Source organism: Osmerus eperlanus, chromosome 6 (genome assembly GCF_963692335.1).
Source record: "Osmerus eperlanus chromosome 6, fOsmEpe2.1, whole genome shotgun sequence".
Lineage (NCBI taxonomy): Eukaryota > Metazoa > Chordata > Actinopteri > Osmeriformes > Osmeridae > Osmerus > Osmerus eperlanus.
In genome coordinates this window covers 18,351,297-18,370,644 of record NC_085023.1, presented here as the reverse complement: position 1 = coordinate 18,370,644, position 19,348 = coordinate 18,351,297, and the positions used below count along the sequence as shown (strand labels likewise).

Sequence of the window (19,348 nt, the reverse complement as noted above, 5' to 3'; positions counted from 1 at the left end):
TGTTTGTATTACAAAGTCTAAATGGCATTACATTCCCATATGTAAAGGGCACTTGGAGTCCTGAAAGGCATCTCAGTAGTGAAAATACTGCAGATTTTTCCCTCTGTTCGAGCACAGAAACATCTCTACAGAACCCTTCCTTCTCCTCCACTGAAAGGATATTTTCCATCACGTCTAACCACCCAGTCTGGGGGGGGGGGTGGTGGTGGTGATGTATAGAGTGTAAATGAGGCCAATCCATTACTGCACTGGTCATATCACTCACTGGGGCTGTAAAAAGGATATGATGGATTTGGTTAATTCACAGACGCCACCATTTGTTTTTGAAATCTGCACTTGTTGAGATTGAGATAGAAAGGCTTTGCCTGTTCCTGGAGACAGAAGACTCCTCCAGTCCTCAGGAAGAAAGTCAAGATCAGATGATCCCCTATGTACCTGTGACCAGTTCCCACTACTGACACATATACTGTATGACTCTTTCGCCCTCTCTGCCTCTCCAACCCTATCTCTCCCTGAACAAGCCAGCGTCTACATTTGACTTTAAACTCGTCTGACTCTGACCACCTCGTATTATTGCTCCCAAGATAATCCCTGTGACATCCCTCTGTTCGCATCCCTGCCTCCCTCCATCCCTGCCTCCCTCCATCCCTGCCTCCCTCCATCCCTGCCTCCCTGCCTCCCTCCATCCCTGCCTCCCTCCATCCCTGCCTCCCTCCATCCCTGCCTCCCTCCATCCCTGCCTCCCTCCGTCCCCTGCCTCCCTCCATCCCTGCTCACTCGTCCCTGCCTCCCTCCATCCCTGCTCACATCCGTCACTCGTCGCTATGACCCCGGCCATCACTGTGTCCTCGGGACAAACTGACATCTGCTACAATAAAAAAGATAACAACAGTGTCATCCACCTCTCAACCTCTCCTTCCTTCCTTCCTTCCTCCCTCCCTCCCTCCCTTCCTTCCTTCCTTCCTTCCTTCCTCCCTCCCTTCCTTCCTTCCTTCCTTCCTTCCTCCCTTCCTTCCTTCCTTCCTCCCTTCCTCCCTTCCTTCCTTCCTTCCTCCCTTCCTTCCTTCCTTCCTTCCTTCCTTCCTCCCTTCCTTCCTTCCTTCCTCCCTCCCTTCCTTCCTTCCTTCCTTCCTTCCTCTCATCTATTCCAGGGAGCCCAGGTACCAGAACCAGCACATGCTGCAACTAAAAATAGCAGACAGGGACTCCACCGAGATAGAGAGACAGAGAGAGAGAGAGACAGAGAGAGAGAGAGAGGGGGGAGGGAGATAGAGAGAATGTTTTCTCAGTGAGAAGAAGCTATAACCTAATTCATAAATGATTCAACAGGGTTGGAGGGCAGAAAGAGGGAAGGAAGGAGGGAGGGAGGGAAATAAACAGGCTAGATGAATTGAATGGTGGCTTTGTTTATTTTTGGTCTCGGTACATTCTGTAGTTCTATCTCTTCGCTCCACCTGGAGCTGTTTGCCTTCAGGCTTATGAGAATCACTAGACAAAAAATACAGAGATAATTCTGCTCTGAAAGCCTCTAAGACTATACTTTACAAACCACAATGCAGGTGAGTTGTTTCCATATTATGATACTGGAATACAATGCTACTGTGATGCACTTATAGTATGGACAGACCCAATATGTATTCTACGGAAAAAAACTAAAGATCCCAAGAAATGTAATAGTGTCAATGAATCTGTAATGAGCCCAATTCCTCTGAACAGTAAAAGTGAAATGTCTTCAATGAATAATAGAACAAAAGTCAGTCAGCCAGCCATCTTACTGAATGCCGTTTGGAGTTCTGTAATTACAGACAGATTATTATCCTGTCACATCAGACAGGGTGAAAGCAAAATGAAGCATCACTCATCTTTACAGGCGCTCACAGAAAACATTCATCTAAATAAAGACACCAAAAGTGAGGTATTATGTCATTATCTGTGAAGAAATACTTCATGTTCAAACCAGGTTTAAACCAGATCCTCCTAAATGTCTTCACACCGTTCTAGAAGGGCTGGATAGCCTGCAGAAGCTGGTGTGTACAGTTTGCAAGTGTGTGTGGGTGTGACAGAAACGTTGTGAGCGTGTGTGTGTGTCCGTGTGTGTCCGTGTGTGGAGCAGCAGGAGGTGGGAACAATCATTGCTCAAGGGCAAAGCAACAGTGGGACACTAAGAGCTCATTTCCTAGTCATCATCTTAATGAACCGCACTGTGCCAGTGAGGGTTCATGTACAGGAGATACATTCAAATATGGGATTATGTATCATACAGTATGCATCCTGCGGGATTATCACAGCTTCCTTATGATGTTTCGAGAGCGAGCACGTTTACATTATAGTCATTTGTTACAGTTATTTCAAGGTAAAGCAAGGTCCGTTTTTTGAAATAATAAAAATAATGTAATTCACGTCTGAATAAAACCAGACAATACTAGCATACTGTATGACTTCTGACCAATCTTACTAACTCATGAAATCCCATCAATTTAATTAAGGACAACCAATTAAGGACTGTCTAAGGCCTTTTTCTAGGAGTCTCTGTGGACTTATTAAGTTTCAGACTGATACAGAAATTTCCTAAACACCCTTGAGCTTGGAACAGCAACTGCTTCCTCTGTCAAGCATGTACACATTGGGCAGTCTAACATCTCCAAAGACCACATAAACTTCTACTTCATCAGCTCTGCATAGCCTGTTCTCTTGATGGAGAGAGCTGAACTACAAAGGATATTTACATTTAGTAATTTAGCAGACACTCTTATCCAGAGCGACTTACAGTAAGTACAGGGACATTCCCCCGAGGCAAGTAGGGTGAAGTGCCTTGCCCAGGGACACAACGTCATTTTTGCACAGCCAGGAATCGAACCAGCAATGATTGGTAGCCCGATTCCCTAACCGCTCAGCCATCTGACCCCCCATAGGATATAATGATATGGATGCACATGTCTGGAAGGGGACAGTGCATCTTAAAAATCCACTTTCATACTTGGAAAAAAGACCACCTTTTTTATTGTACTTGAAGGGGGGGGGGGAAGCACATCAGAAGACTATCTGCTGATTCCGGTTCATTCGCTCATGCAACCCGCTTCAACAGGCCCTCTGTGCCTGTTGAAGGCAGAGGAGCCGGCGTAAAGGTCACAGCCTCCTCAGAAGTGGTCGGATGTGTGAGGAGCTTAGATTCCAGCCTGGTGCTAATGGTGCATCATGGGAGCAGTGGCCCAGCAGCCTCTGATCCTGTCATTAGCACTGATTAACGAAAACCACACTGAGAGTCTCTACCCCCCCCCCCCACACACACACACTCACACACACACACACACGTTGGGACTTCATACTGTCTCCCTTTCGACAAAGCATATATGTAACAGTTTAGTCTGGCTATTTTAATGTATGCAAAGGTCAAGAATAGGATAGGAGACAGTAGCATTTAGCGCTCCGGGGCAGATGTGAGCAGGAGGTCTGACTGTGTCTGGCTGTGTCTGACTGTGTCTGGCTGTTGGCCTATATTCAGTTTGTGAGCTCCAGTTGTGAGCTCTGTGGAGCTGGTTAGCGAGTGTTCATATTTGGAGTGTGATTTAAGAGAGAGAGAGAGAGACAGAGAGAGACAGAGAGAGAGAGAGAGAAAGTGAGTGATTTAAGACTACCAGGCTGACAGAGTGCTATCAAGTGTGTGACAAAAAATGATAGATGGGATAGTGAGAGAAAGACACTGAGACGGAGACGGAGACGGAGAGGGAGACGGAGACGGAGACGGAGACGGAGACGGAGCAGACGGAGACGGAGACGGAGAGGGAGAGGGAGAGGGAGAGGGAGAGGGAGAGGGAGAGGGAGAGGGAGAGGGAGAGGGAGAGAGAGAGAGAGAGAGAGAGAGAGAGAGAGAGAGAGAGAGAGAGAGAGAGAGAGAGAGAGAGAGAGAGAGAGAAAGTGACTTGTGAATCTCAGTTTGACTGCCACACCTGTTTGGTTCTGACCTGGTTGTTCCTCCCTGGCTAACTGGTTGTCTGCATTGACAGATACGTATATCTGTATCTAGCCGGGTCGGATTCTGCCCTGCAGTGCTGACAGGAAGTGGGTCAGCAGAGGGAGGATGGAGAGCGGAACCAGAACAGGAGAGGAAGAAGGCCCAGCAGGCAGAAACCGGGCCAGGGACCGGGCCAGCCAGAGCCAGGAGTCAAAAGTAAAACACTGAAGAATAAATTACAGCTCAACCAGCTTGTATTTCCTCAGTCACGACAGAAAGTCACAGTCCGGGCTGTCAATGTCTTAGTAATTCCAAACCCTCTGGCGGGGATGACTGGAGTCTCTCGAGCATAAATTGACAGGGCAGACTGGAGACTGCACAACCAATCACTGGTGGGGCGGGGCTGCGCAGACTCCAGCTCGACTTCAATTAGAGGAGACAGCACAGACAGACAACAGAGCCCCCATACATGGGGAGATAATTTCATTGAGCTAAAATAGGAAATGGAAATCACCTTATAGGGCTGTGATTTGCGTGTGTGTGTTTACATGCATGCGAGGGATCCCGAATGGTGCGGCAGACTGACAGTATCATTGGTATTCCTACAAGGATCCCCTGCTCTGGCAACGACACTCATCAGCAAGCTTGCACACAAGCCTTCTCTCTTTCTCTCTCCTTCACACACACACACACACTGTGAAGATGCAGACACACTCATTTAGGCACCAGGTGGTTGTAAACACACACACACACCAAACTGAAGGAGACAAGACACAAAGCCTGCTAGTACAGACTACTGTTAGGCATAACTACGTATCGTAATGGCTTCCCAGCATGGGGCCTGGCTAAAAAGGCCTTCTTCGGCCCAGACATCTCACCGTCCTCAGTTTATCACTCTGACTGCTGCATTACAGAGCTTCTCCCTGAAAGGGAGAGAATGATGAAATCAGGAGGAATGACTGTAGGACGGCCACAGACAGCCAGAGAGCATTATTATTATAATAATATTATCATATATATACAAACCTTTCAACTAGATGGTAATGGATTGGGATTGCTCACACACTGGCTCCCCTAACAATAGTGTGTAAAGGGACGATGTAACTAGGCAACTAGCATCCAACGCAGGTCTCATCTGTGGCACATCATGACCGTGTGAGCTAGGTGAGCTAAAGCATTAGCTGTTTGGTATCTCAGGAAAGGTCATTTGTGAGGAGAGTGGGATCATCACACCTTCTCGGTTACACCACAAACTTCTCTAACCTCCTTTTATAAACTCAAACTCAGGCTTCCCACACATAAAGAGACTGTGTTAGCCTGCTGAACCAAGGCCAAGGCACAATTGTTCATCATCTGAGGGTGGTTGATTGTGGGTAGCCTTGACTTGACACTAATTCCCCCCTGGCATCACAGAGGACAGCACACAGACCAGAGCTTATCATTAGTGTGTTTACGTTTGGCTTGTTGCCATGGCCATCAGCTTGGTTTGCCATGGCGAAGCAGCCATACTGGTCAGGAAACCACAGGGCCTCCGTAAACACTGTAGCCAAAACAAGACAGAGGATGCACTCAGAAGCAGTCCTCTGTGCCAGTGACAATCACAAAACCACAGGCCATCATCAGGGGCAAAGAAAAAGTTTAATTGAAAACTGTATGTGTGCATGCTGATTTTTGGCACTAAATTATCCCACTTATAATGCACTTCCAGGATTAGTGTTACAGTCTGTTCATTCAATTGTGCCTAAAATGCAGTATAAGGTATTTCAATATGCATTTACCTCAAGGTGTGCCATTTATCGACAACACTTTACAAGATCCAGTTTGCACCATACAGAGCTAAATACATGTTTGCTTTTTTACTGGTCCTATTCTTCCAGGCACCCCTCGGGAAAATAACTTTTGAGCTCATGGGGAAAAAAAACGATTTCAAAGAGCCACCCACATGGTTTAGAATTAGCATGCCTGCTGACTGCCATGACAAGGAGCTGTCCAACTCGGCGGTGCTGAAATGGCATTGAGTTGGAGCAATGATGCTCCAGGAGAGAGGCATTAAAACAGCTCCATCCTCTAGAAAATATACTGAATTTAGTAGACAGCATGCATCAATACGGGATTATAGGTGCTTTGTAAGACCTGCTTGGGACATTAAAATGATCTAAATGAGCTCTAAAGTGGGGCACACCTTCGATCCTTAATGATGGATATCTGGAATCAGGCCATATAAATTAAAATGCATGTTAATAATAGGAAGTCTACTTGTTTAAGACAGAAGTTAACCTGGCTAATGTTAAAAATAAGAGAATGGGCGAATTCGGTAGAGAAACAACAGAATGTGCCAAATCTCTGGGATGTTTCTACGACTAACTGAGATATATTAGGCTATTTTAATTTTGCATTTGAATCTGATGTAAATTACGGGTTAATTATAGACATAGATGCCATGTCATAGCATGTTATACCAACAGCTTGCAGACTGATTAAACTTTTAGTTTTAAAGCTCATAGTGTTATTTTTAGTTTTAAAGCTCATAGTGTTTAGAACACAATATCATATTCTGTGAATTATTTTAATGTCACCGTTGTGCATAGCCTATACATTATAATGTGTGAATACCTTTAAGGTTTGATTTGTGAGAAAACAAAATTACAACAGCAACAGTCTCATCGTCCGTGCCCCAAGATGAAACTTACCTGATAATGTCATCGTTGTGGCCCAAGTAAAACTTCTGCGTGTGCTCTCTGGTGTTGTACACGACGCCAACTCCAGCCACGAAGTACACCACCTCTTTGCCAGCCGTATAATACAGGTTGTTTCTGCATTGATGTCCCCTGTACCCGTAAATCCATTCTAATCTCAATTGGCAACGAGGAGCAGTCCGATCCGCCATGATATTAGACAACTTGTTTGGAGTATTACTCCACCCAGAATCAGACTACAGGGCAACAGCCGACTGCATGAATGAGTGTGTGCTGGTTTTACAAGCACTGCACAAATAGAATACAGCTAGACTGGTGAAATAATTAGCTAAATCTATGACAACATCTAAATTTCAGTTTTCTACAACAGCATGTGCACATCGCATTTTGAATAAACAACAATAAGGAAGCGATATGATTCTTACCGGATTCATAATTTTGCTAAATTGTTTTGTTTGGATTAAACTGCTGCCTACTCAAACACAGTAGGTGATTAATCGAACCCTTCCGACCACTATATGTTTTCACTATTAAACAACTGAATGTCTCTTCTATAGTTATATTACTCCGATATTGCATGTAATGTCGTTCAAAATAGGTTACTTTTAAATGAGACAAAGTGGAACATGCCAAATCAACAGACAGCAAATGAACACAACTGGTTGATGATTTGGCTGCTGTTGAAATATAATCCTTTCACTAATCCTCAAGCGTAGCATCAGCCATAATTTCTCTGTTTTCCAGACAATAACTACAGTACACAGCCAAACATAACAAATCCCATAAATAAGTAGCAAATAAGCCGAAGTATGCAAACTGTATGTATCCCTTTCACAAATCTGAATTCAATCCGAGAGTCGAAGAACTGTAATGAATAACGGATTTTCACGGCGAATCATTCTGAACAGAAACCAGCCGTGCTCCTGACAACTACAGCTGTTTCGCGGAAGCTAAAAACTCGCTTGCAGACGCCCAAAAAAATTCAAATTCTGTGCTAACTTCCGTGGAGAGGAAAACAATCTTCGGGCGTCCAGATTCGGTCCCAGACCACCGCGCGACTCCACAGCATCTCCCGCATCTCAGACGGACGGATGAAAGTACGGATTTTGGGCAGTAAGCGACGGCATCATTTCACTGCGGGCTGAGGGCATTCGATAGCCTATCACGCTGTCCTAAACGGCGTTGAAAAGCTGTGCCGTGTCCTGCCACTGTGTTATTCATTGAGTATCAATATTAATGTAGTAACGTAATGGAGACTTTCCCGGCGAGTATTTCAGCGTAATATTTTTTTTCAGAATACCTCCTCTGGTATAATGATGCACGACGCACATAATGCCACCAGTGCTCCCCCCGCCGACGTTGAAAGGCCAGCTGCAAGGGTTTATGGGCATTGATGTTTTATGGCATTAGTGATCATTACGTTGTTCGTGTAGCTTAAAACTGAAGTCATTTATTTTCAAGGAAAACACTCATGTCCACTAATGTACCATTGGGCTATACAGCGCCTAGAAAACGCTGTCCACGGTGCTGAATACTTGAAAGAGTGGGTTGAAGTAGAAAAATGGGGTTTAACTATCAGCATTAGATTTAGATAAATAGTAAGGAACTTGTTAGTTCAGAACTGCGTGCAATTCAAATTGAGTATGATTTTTCAATTTACAATCTAAACATTGATTGATGTATTCATGAACCGGCTTTCCATAAAGAATCGAATGCAAAATGTGAATATTTACAGGCTACATGCCAAGCAGAGCATGTTGTAGCCGGCGTCCTTGCAAGCCGCAGGGCAGTATAATGTGAAAATCTTGTGCAGTGTACCATGGCTTTCTAAAGGCCCTGCCCTAAGGTCCCCTACAAGTCTGTGCTGTAGTCGGATAAGCAAAAGCGTAATCTCTTTAGTTATTTTGTAGTATACAGTTCGCCAAATTTAACTTCTCTTCTTCATCTCATGCAACGAGTCCTCTATATAATGACGTCCATTGACAGCCCACAAGTTTTATAGCCAGGCTCTAGATCTGTGTTTACGTTATCTATGACAACAGTTGTCAGACCATCCATCCAGAGCTCTCATGGGTCTTACAGTACCTTCACTATAGCAGCCCCATGTGCATCATGTATCACTATTTATGCCTTTACCTTGGTGTGTCTGCAGGTTCCTCTGGTATTGAACGTCAGACAGGGAATCCTGAAAAATAACCGCAGGTCTAAAAAAATATATGGTCAGAAACGATAGTGTACTCTGTCTGTTAATTTCTATGTCATTGTAAAAAGCATAATAAGAAGGTGAATGGGAAGACATCAAACCATGGTACTCTGGCGCGCCCCGGTGACACAAAAACGTATTGCATACAAATGTTACTGCCATCTTGATAAGTAGAACGTTATGCGAACGCAAACATGTTGCTCCTCGAGCGCTCTCTCCGTACTTCGTTCTAAACACGAGAGAATATACAAGAGAACTGGCATAAAATTACATAGAATTTCAGCATGGAAATCTGGAACTAAAGATCTAGCTATTACATACAGCAGATTCAGCAAGTCATTTTAAAAGCATTTTAATGGCTTTTTGCACATATTGAACAGAGAGGGTAAAAGTCTACAGGTGCAGTTCCAACTATCAAGTGACCTTGGTCCATATTAACTACATACCCTACACCCCCCCCCCACCCCACCCTCCACTATGGCAAACTAGCTTTCCCACCCACTCCCATCGTGGCATTGTTGATTGTGCAATATGAAGAAATATTTCATTACAATTGTTACAGTGACAAAGGAATGCACACTATTCATTTATCAAATAGCCGGAGAACGTAGCAAAACAGAGAATAACGCCAGTGCTAGAAGCCAACAAGCAAGCAACCATTTTTCTGCAACATTACTTTTCCCAGTAAATGCTTTAGATTCCACTTGTCCACTTAACAACAATGCTTAAAGTGTTTATAGTACGTCTAATCTTTATACTTTGTACTAAATAAATCTTAAACATACATTACAATGCAACTCAAATACATGGGAATAACAAAATTTAAAAGCCAAGGACAGAATAATGTTTTGAGAAAATTACAGAAATAAAACTTGTGTTAAAGTTCTTCATGATATCAAACATTCTTACTGGTCTTAGTTATTTCATGAGCCCAAGTACAGAACCTGACTTCATTCAAATTTGAGTGTACATATTAGGTTTTAGGAAAGAAATTATATTGAAATGAAGCTTATAATGGTTGTAGGACTTATTAGTAAATAATGAAATTAAACACAGGTTTTTAATAGTTGTTATAATACACAAGTTATACAGTTCAAAGCACCGCAGACTTGGTTTATCACACGTCGAGGAATGCAAGTCATCGCTCAAAGACAGCCTCACAAAACTGAGGACAGGCCCTAGAAAGTACGTATACAGTTACAAAAACAAAGAGAACCGGGAGAAAGAAACAAACGCCAAAAGCTAAAAGATGATAGCAGAGATGAGAGAGCGAAAGAAGGAGTCAGAAAAAAAGAATCAGCGCTAGGGAAATTCATACTGTATCTTATTACGCGCCCGTGATTTCTGGATGGTTGACATTGGCAGCGGCCCAAAGCATTGCATTTTTATATCCTTCATTCGTATATTTTTCGTTTTTTTCCCCCCCGTTCCATATCTTCAAAATAGGAAAATAAACAGCATACAATATTGGAGCTCTGAGCCGGGCTGGAGGGTCAATAGGCACAGAGTGTAGAGTTTTGGCTCTGAGCTTGCATGCTGGAGTCTCACTTTATGCGGAAGAGGAGAAAGGGTATTGGGGTGAATTGGGGGAAAGTGGCTCCTTAGACACTGAACCAGGACCAGCTTTGCCTTTCCCCTAAACCTAACCTAAATCCCCAGGGGAGAAAGCAAACTGACCCTAGATCAGCCTCCAGGAGCACACCTCACCCCACACCCACTGAGAGGAGGCTGGGATTGGGAGGGAGGGAGGGGCGGTCTACTTCTTTTTGCTGAAAAGGCTGAAGCGTTTTTCCTTGTCCTTCTCTCGTTTGCCTGGGCTGGACTCGGCTGCCACGGCGACCGAGGCGGGTAAGGTCTGGGCGCGGCTTGCGGCGGGGGTGCTATGGCTGCTTGGAGTGACCTCTGACCTATCAGAGGAGACGGCGGTGGAGATGGCCTGGATCCACAAGTTCATCTCCTCCTGAAAAGCGCACACACACACACACACATACACACACACACACACACACACATCACGCTCTGTACAGTGGAATTGCAGAAAAATGAAGAGCAAAAAAACAACACATTTACTATACGCATTCTACATTTTACATGCCACTTACATCATCTTTGGCTTGGAAGAGATACTCATTCCCATCGGTAACTCTGTAAACAGAGGGAGAAAAGTGTGTTTAGTTGACATTGACCAGGTAACAGGCAGCCAACAGATAACAAGCGGCCGTGTCCTGACTCCGCCCCATCCCGCCCTACGGCTCACTTGAGCTTGAACACGTGCTTCTTCTTCTTGTAGTCAAGGGCAACCTCGCACACAGCGTCTTTGAGGCTGATGGGCACCTCGCTGTGGTAGGGGATGCCCTGACTGGCACTCCTGCTGTCCTTGTAGAAGCCCATCTCATGGCTGTTGATCACACAGTACACATTGTGCCAGGACCTGCAGACAAGATGGAGTGGGTGAGCCATATTTCTACCAAAAGAGCAAGAGAAAGTTTGGATCCATTTCTCTACTATTTGTGTGTGTGTCCCTACCTGCTGGAGGCCTTCTTGTTATGCCCCTCCCACTCGTGTTTGCGGTGGAGGAAGCCCTCCATCTGCGAGGGGGTGGAGTCCTGGGTCTTGGCAGGCAGAGTGGCAGCCTGACTGGCCTTGCCCTTGCGGCTGGCGCTGGGAGACCCCCCAGGACTGGGTTCTGCCACGCCGTTAACGATGTCACTTCCTTCTCCGTTATCCTGAGACAAAGAGACACGAGTTAAATGGATGCTAGGAGGCCGGGGACAACATGCACACTCTCACACACGTTTCTTATTCTCACGCACACACACAGAAGCAGGAAATCAGAGGTGAGAGGCTGCATGCAGAGCAGGAACAGAGGCTGTGTAGAAACATTCTTTAATAGCTCAACATTCCCTCAAATACCTACAGAATCTCCATGAGGATGCAGATGAGACATGATCATAAAGCCTGCACTGAACCAGAAACTAACCTGACATGGTTGGCCCAAATACCACAGGAACCCCTAATAATATCAATCTGTACGACTCTAAGCAATGCCCTTACATCAGCCTCAAAGTGTTAAAATCGTTTTCTGTTTAACAGTTGCAGCTGTAAGGACGCAGGGCGTCGGCTGAGCTGTGATTGTGTTGTACTGATTAGAGCGAGACGTGAGATCAGAACACAAGAGAACACAGAGCGTCTCAAACACATGCACAGGTCAGGACATGCACATCTCCACTCCACCACACAACCACGTCCACAAGAAGAGAGACCAACAGAATGCCAGCGAGTGGGAAGGGAGGCTTAAAACAAAAATCACAAACAATTAACCAGAAATTGCTTGAAATCATTATTGATATTGAGTTCTATTAAGTGAGAGGGGGGGGGGATGCGATTGGCCGGTTATTCAAAGATATTTTCACACCACACCCACTCCAATCTGTCACTTATTACCCAGCGCTGAGCTCTTCGAGGTTGGACCAATCGTGGATGGTTTTACTGAGTGCTTGCCAGGTGCTGGACCAATCCTGGATGCTTTAAATGAGATCTTGCCATAGGCTGGAACAATCCTGGGCACTCAGAACTGTTTCCAGTTCAGGTTTTGAAATGTGTCTTGGGAACTAGTATCACTCAATACCTTTATGCTGAAGGTGAATTTTCGATTCAGTGTATCATCTTAATTGGCATTACAGGAAAGTTATAAATCCAACCTATTTATATTGCGGTTTCGACTTTTAACTGAATTGTATCAGCATTTGAACATTTATATCCATAAATCACTACAGTTGCATAAAACTGGAGTTGTATACAACATAACACACCTTATTCAAAATCTGTATGTTTAAATATATCGATACCTTTAACCCCAGCATTGAGAAGAAAACAATGGTGACTGAAAGGTAAATATGAACATGCTGATAATGATGACATGCAAAACAATAACAATACCAAGAAAGGACGTCTGGGCAGCCCCAGGATGGTTAGGGTGGACGACACAGGGACAACAGAACTGGCACATACATGAGGAGTGATTGATTCTGGCATGGGCTTTATTGGGGGGAAATGTGTGTTAGTGGGGGAGGGGATGCTTGAATGGTCGAAAGGTTGGCTAACATGCAACAGACCCATGGGGAGGAAATGAAAATACAATGGTACACATGGATGACATGGAGAATGCTGCTGAAGATCTAAGGAAAGGAGGTGAAACAGATGTGACTCCATGGTCGAAAGGAATCCGTTTTACACCATTACTGACAGACACACACAGTACACACTCATACTCTATCAAACTGTACTTTGCCAACCCAAAACCCTTCACACAAAGTGATGTGGTTGGTGAAGTGTGATGACTAGTCATCATGTCCCCATCCCCTGCTAGTGGAATGGTATGATCATACACTAACTATGGAATGATAACGTACCATACACGCGTGTAATGGTACATCATGGTACATCATGTTATAGGTCTGTGTATGAGGAATGAAGGAGAGATGGAATGGAGTGATATCTGGGTATAGATCTCTAGTTTACATATCTCTTCATTTTGTTACGAAATCTGATTATGAAATAATAATCTACGCGCTCTTTAAATTTGGACGGTCTGATTTGATCGTCTGGGATTAATTTAAAGATCGGGATCAGTTGAGAATCTGGAGATGGATCTTTAATGGTGCTTTGAAGGAAGCAACAGCGAAGAGGTGGATGTGTTGGTGCTGTCAGCTATTCAGGTTCCACAGGGTGAGTTTGTATAGGATAACGTAAACAAGGAGAAACATCATCAGGGGAGAGAGGATGAAAGGAGTGTCGAGCTGAGAGGGGAAGGAAGATGGGGTGAAAACAGAAAGAAAAACAGGGAGAGAGGGGGAGGAGAGAGAGGGGAAGGAAGATGGGGTGAAAACAGAAAGAAAAACAGGGAGAGAGGGGGAGGAGAGAGAGGGGAAGGAAGATGGGGTGAAAACAGAAAGAAAAACAGGGAGAGAGGGGGAGGAGAGGGGAAGGAAGATGGGGTGAAAACAGAAAGAAAAACAGGGAGAGAGGGGGAGGAGAGAGAGGGGAAGGAAGATGGGGTGAAAACAGAAAGAAAAACAGGGAGAGAGGGGGAGGAGAGAGAGGGGAAGGAAGATGGGGTGAAAACAGAAAGAAAAACAGGGAGAGAGGGGGAGGAGAGAGAGGGGAAAGAGGGGGAAAAGGAGAAGAAGGGAAGCTAAAGATGACAGTGTTGGAAGTAGAGCTGGTTTACAGAAATATAGATGCACTCAAAGGCGAAGAAGAGAATGATATGCGAGTGTGTGTATAATGTGTGTGCGTCTTGTAAGGGGATCCAGGATTGATGGTTTCTTTAGATATAACATACACTCGTTTCCACATTCACACACTATCAAATCATGAGGTGAAGAAAATGTTCCCTTTTTTATGACTTTCAGACAGTATGGTGATATTCTAGCTAACATAACTGTGATCCCTAAACTCAATGCGAAGCAGAGATTCTGGAATTTAAAGTACATCATCTGAAATGCCTTTTGGTCTTTAAACTTGTTAACTGCATCATTGTGATGGAATACAACTGTAACTTCTTTATCGTTCTGTTTTGGACTAACTTAACTAGTTAACTCAATAAACTAACTTAATCAGCTAACTTAACAAGCTAACGACCAGCTAACTTATCCCGCTAACCCAACCAGCTAACAGTGCAGTATCTGGCTGCAGCTATCCAGACCGCAGGCAGTAACCATTTCCTGCTTAGTTCCAGCAGAATGCCAATATTTTGCAGGTGTCCTTTTTATAATCCAGCAGAGTGCAGTGCCGCGAGTGACGTTGTTTGGATAAGCATTTTGACATTTCAAAAAAGATTTTCGCTGCCTGTTCTGCCAGAGCCTGTTTAAGGAGAGCCTGTCCACTCCCTATTAAGCCCCATTGCCCCAACAAAGGCTTTGTTCAGTTGGCCCTGTCAACACAAACTCATCTGTTCTAGGTAGGCCACACGAAGGTGCTGAAGCGTAATGAGTTAAGTTACATGACTACAAACACACCCTATCCTCATACCCTGTCACTCACAATCACCCACTGTACTTTTAGTACAGCAACACTTACAGGAAACTAAAGTACTGTAACTGGATAAGAAGAGCTATTATAGAGCAACTGCAATCAGCAAAGCTAATTTCCATTTAAAACACATTGCATTAATAATTAAATAATTATATATATATATATATAAAAAAAAGAAATATAACGGTATTACAGTGTTTGGTGTAACAGGAATACAATACGGATAAATAGGATGAATAACGGTTTGGTGTGTAGGCTATAATAACTGTATCAACCGTTAAAACAGTTGGGAGGGGGGACTGTAGACATGGAATATCAGTCCTCGCCCTGTATGTGTTTGTGGAAAGGTTAAGGGTCATGGTCAAAAGAAGGGGGGGTGGGGTCAAGGTTCGGTTCGGTCGGCCTTCTCGCCGCCTGGCCGACGGCTCTGAAAGCTGCTGCTGTACTTTTGGTAGGCTGGGGAGCGGTAACTAACCCGGGGAGAGTCCTGGTCTGACGGCAGCCCGTTCTGAGACACCTGCTCGCCCTCCCTGCTGGACACACACACACACACACACACACACACACACACACACACACACACACACAGGGAAAACAATTAGGTCCCAACTGTCCCAACAACTGCAATCTAGTCTCTCAGATGTGTTGAATTTAACAAACAGCAAAGTGGGAAGACAAATAAGGACCTTGGATGAGATATTTCAGGTTTCAGCGTTGTGGTCAAGGGTTTAAACCTGGTGAACGTGTGGTTAGTCCCAGCCTAGGGCCCGGTCATATGCTGGGAACAACATGGTGCTGACCTAACACATTCTATTGGAGCACACACACACACACACGCAGCTGACCTCTGCTGTGTCGAGGCTGCGTCAGAGGCCTCTGCAGGTGGGGGCTGCCTCTTCTTCTCTTCTTCCTCTTGCATTCTTCTTACTTCCAGTAGCTCCATCTGAGAGTACACACACACACACACACACACACACACACACACACACACACACACACACACACACACACACACACACACACACACACACACACACACACACACACACACACACACACACACACACACACACACACACACACACACACACGTAAGGTGGCCCACACTGATGTTTAATAGTTGATATCCATGTCATAGGCGGTAGTGGTCAGTTTTATATTATATTATCCATCAGCACACTTTATGAACTCTCCTTATGTAAACGTCATGACAAGCCCAAACATCTGGTCGAGTTAGTAAACCTAAAACCTAGAATCTCCCTCCCTCCCTCCCTCCCTCACCGTGGTCAGTCGCTCCAGGGCGGAGAAGCGCTCCTCCCAGGTGGCGGCGGACTTCTCGAAGGCCTCGTGTCTCTTGATGAGCTTCTCCACATCGTCCACGTTCATGCCCATCTCCCTGCTGGACAGGTAGGGCTCCTGGCCCAGCAGCCACGCCTCCGCTACGCCTGCGTCCCGCGAGAACTGGTGCACCTCCAGAACTGGAGACACACACACGCGCACAGGCACGCACACACACAGAGACACACACACACAGAGACACACACACACAGAGACACACACACACACACGCACAGGCACGCACACACACACACACACACAAGCTCATAACGACATTGTACACCAACTCTGGCAAAGAATCTCCATAACAGGTACACATTATAAGCCCATTTTTAAACATTGGCCACTCACCCAATCTAAGCCACTCCCATCTGTCCTCCCACTTGTCAATCATGTCTTTCCTTTTATCCGTCAGCTGGAGCAACTTTTCTTTGATCTGAAACAGGAACCAAAACACTTTGAGGGAGAGAACTGACAGACAGAGACGCAGAGATAGAAAGAGAGGTAAAGAGATGGAGAGAGACAGAGGGAGAGACTGAGAAGGAGAGGTGGAGAAAGAGAGAGAGTGGGAGGGGAGCGGAGAGAGAGAGAAACAATAATGAGAGAATAGCTTCTCCCCATGAGCCCCACCTCTTCTGATGCGTAGTGTTTCCGTGCTAGCAGGGCCTTGCCCAGCTCGATGCAGGTGGTGAAGCTGTCGTTGCGGGCATCAATCTCTGCCTTGATGCCCTGGTGGTTGTTCATCAGCAGCTCCACGGACGACACATCCCTAAACAACAACAAGAACAAGCTAGTCTCACCTACTGCATCGTACAGTCATTCAGCGCGGAGCGTGGACAAGGAAAACCCCACAAGACACGAGTTAGTGGACATAACTGCAAGGAGTAGGTGTCTAATACAATTCTGCAGCCAATTCTGCAGCCACACACCCAGGAACAGATACCCACACCTGACTTGTTTCCTGTGATCACTACACGGAGAGGTGTTGGTTTCATTGGGGGCTTTTAGGGAGGTGTTGCAGACTGAGGTGTTTGAGTTCCAGATCCATTATGGTCCATTATCTGCTTGAAGGCTGCTCCACACAGGACAGCCCGAAAAACAGCAATACAATTGCTGACTGAACTCAAATCGCCCTCCCTCTCTCGCCTCATCTTTCTGCCTCTCCTTCCCTCACAAACTTTATGTCCTGTTGCCATGGTGAGCATGATTGCACTCAGGCTAGTGTGACCCAGGGCTCGTCCACCCTGGTGATTATCCCAATTACCACTCAATTCAGACTGAGACAGAAGCTTGGTGTGCTGCTGCCTCTCTCTCAATGACATTCTCTCTCTACCTCTCACTCTCTACCCCTCTCTCTCTGTACCCCTCTCTCTCTCTGTACCCCTCTCTCTCTCTCTACCCCTCTCTCTCTCTACCCCTCTCTCTCTCTACCCCTCTGCAGGAAACCACAAACGGCTTTGAGAGCCTATTGTTTTCTCCAACAGCTTCCCAGTCTATATAAAAGGAGGCACCATGGGTGTCGGCACTCTCAGACCATCTGCCAAACAAGCACCTCAGTATAGAGAAACCACGCCTCCGGAATCACATCAACACCATGTTATCTGTGTGGGGGTTGATGTGTGTGTGTGTGGGTGTTTGTGTGTGGATGTGTGTGTGCCATCGTGGAAGGTTGTTAACGTGAGTCTTTATCAGGGATAACTTTGTGAATCGCAACAAAGGTTTGGAACATTGGGGATTACGTAGGTAAATCCCAGTGGAGAAGTGTGTGAGTGGATAAACTGGAGAGTGTTGACCAAAGCTGCTTAGAAGAAGACTATGCAGATTACTCTCACCTGGCCAGCCTTTGTTGTGGATGGGGAGGGGTCAACAGTGACAGTTTACTGTACAATGAGTACGCTTGTAGCAGAATAATCTACCTTAACTACACGATTTTTCATCTGAAACATCTAAAACATATAATCTCATAAGATTAATCAATGCTGAAGCTTGTAAAACTCGCAAGTTGATTTGTGTCTGTATGCTGGAAATACCTCCGATCTAAGCCTTTACATCTCCACTGTATGGCAGCTTTGGAGTTTGACCTTATCATTCAGTACTAAACTCATCCATCCATCCTTCGTTTGTCATTCAATCAGTTCTTTACTCACTTAATTTATCCCTCCCTCCCTCCCACCCACCCTCCCACCCACCCACCCACCCACCCACCCACCCACCCACCCTCCCACCTGGGTTTCTCCTGGGCCTCGATGAGGCGGATGACGTCCTCCATCCACAGCATGAGGTCTCGGACCATGCTGAAGAAGCGGAACTTGTCTCCCGTGTCCAGCAGCTTGACGCGGCGGCCATCGCAGGCCTCCAGCAGGACGCGCCACGCCTCCAGCACCTCCCCCTCGCGCTTCTGGATGTCGTCGGCCTTGTCCCCGGCGTAGGCCGACTGCAGACGCACGGCGTCCTCCTGCAGCGTGCGCACCTGGGAGAAACACGGGTGTTCGTCAGAGGGGATAGCTTAGTGGTTAGAGAAACAGATTTCTTTTGTGATCTAGCAGGAGGGTTTAAAGGTCACTCCAGTGTAGTTTAGTGTGTTTCTGTACCTGGGTGCCCAAGGCCTGGATGTCGTGCTCGAAGGTGGTGTGCATCCTCTGCAGGGTCTCCACCGTGTTCTGGTCCCGGCCCAGCTCTTCCGGAAGCTTCTTGTGTTTGTCCAGGATGCGGTTGAGGATCTCCTTGGCGTCGTGGTAGAACTTGTGCAGCTCGAAGGAGGCGGCGAGGATCTGCGTGCGCGTGTCGATCAGCTCGAGCAGGTCCGCCCACGCCTCGTTCAGCCCGTCCTTCCACTCGGCGATGGTGGCGGCGTCGGCGTGGCCCGAGTTGATGAGCTCGTCGGCCAGCTGGTTGACGGCGTCCACGCGCTCCTGGCCGATGTTGCCCGTGTCGCGGGCGAACTCCCGGAAACGCTCCTGCAGCATCTGGGCAACACAGTCAGGGGCACAGGTGTCACAAAGACCTCCTATAGCGTGCTTCTTTTACTATCATTCAAACTAAAATGTTAAACAGGAGAACCTGGCTTCAAAATGTGACCTGTTGGCTAAAGCGTGTACCATACAGCGTATTTGCTGAAGCCTT

At 46.0% G+C, this 19,348-nt stretch overlaps 2 protein-coding genes across 7 annotated transcripts in view; both read right to left on the bottom strand.

The window, feature by feature from the left end:
* Positions 1-7,885, bottom strand: part of LOC134022564 (echinoderm microtubule-associated protein-like 6) — a 42,486-nt gene extending 34,601 nt beyond the window's left edge. For all 4 annotated transcript variants that reach the window (XM_062464168.1, XM_062464170.1, XM_062464169.1 and 1 more), the window contains exon 1: positions 6,643-7,885. In XM_062464168.1, coding sequence (XP_062320152.1) covers positions 6,643-6,839 — 197 coding nt within the window. In that variant the 5' untranslated portion in view covers positions 6,840-7,885. The remainder of the gene's footprint in view (positions 1-6,642) is intronic.
* Positions 7,886-9,892: 2,007 nt separating this feature from the next.
* The window catches only part of LOC134022563 (spectrin beta chain, non-erythrocytic 1), a 62,715-nt gene continuing 53,259 nt past the window's right edge, over positions 9,893-19,348 (bottom strand). For 2 of the 3 annotated variants that reach the window (XM_062464167.1, XM_062464165.1), the window contains 11 exons: positions 18,817-19,191; positions 18,451-18,695; positions 16,856-16,994; positions 16,577-16,661; positions 16,169-16,365; positions 15,733-15,830; positions 15,363-15,420; positions 11,378-11,577; positions 11,109-11,282; positions 10,954-10,996; positions 9,893-10,811 (listed from right to left, as the gene is read on the bottom strand). In XM_062464167.1, the coding sequence (XP_062320151.1) occupies positions 10,608-10,811; positions 10,954-10,996; positions 11,109-11,282; positions 11,378-11,577; positions 15,363-15,420; positions 15,733-15,830; positions 16,169-16,365; positions 16,577-16,661; positions 16,856-16,994; positions 18,451-18,695; positions 18,817-19,191 (1,818 nt within the window). In that variant the 3' untranslated portion in view covers positions 9,893-10,607. The remainder of the gene's footprint in view (positions 10,812-10,953; positions 10,997-11,108; positions 11,283-11,377; positions 11,578-15,362; positions 15,421-15,732; positions 15,831-16,168; positions 16,366-16,576; positions 16,662-16,855; positions 16,995-18,450; positions 18,696-18,816; positions 19,192-19,348) is intronic. The other variant, XM_062464166.1, reaches the window with a different exon arrangement.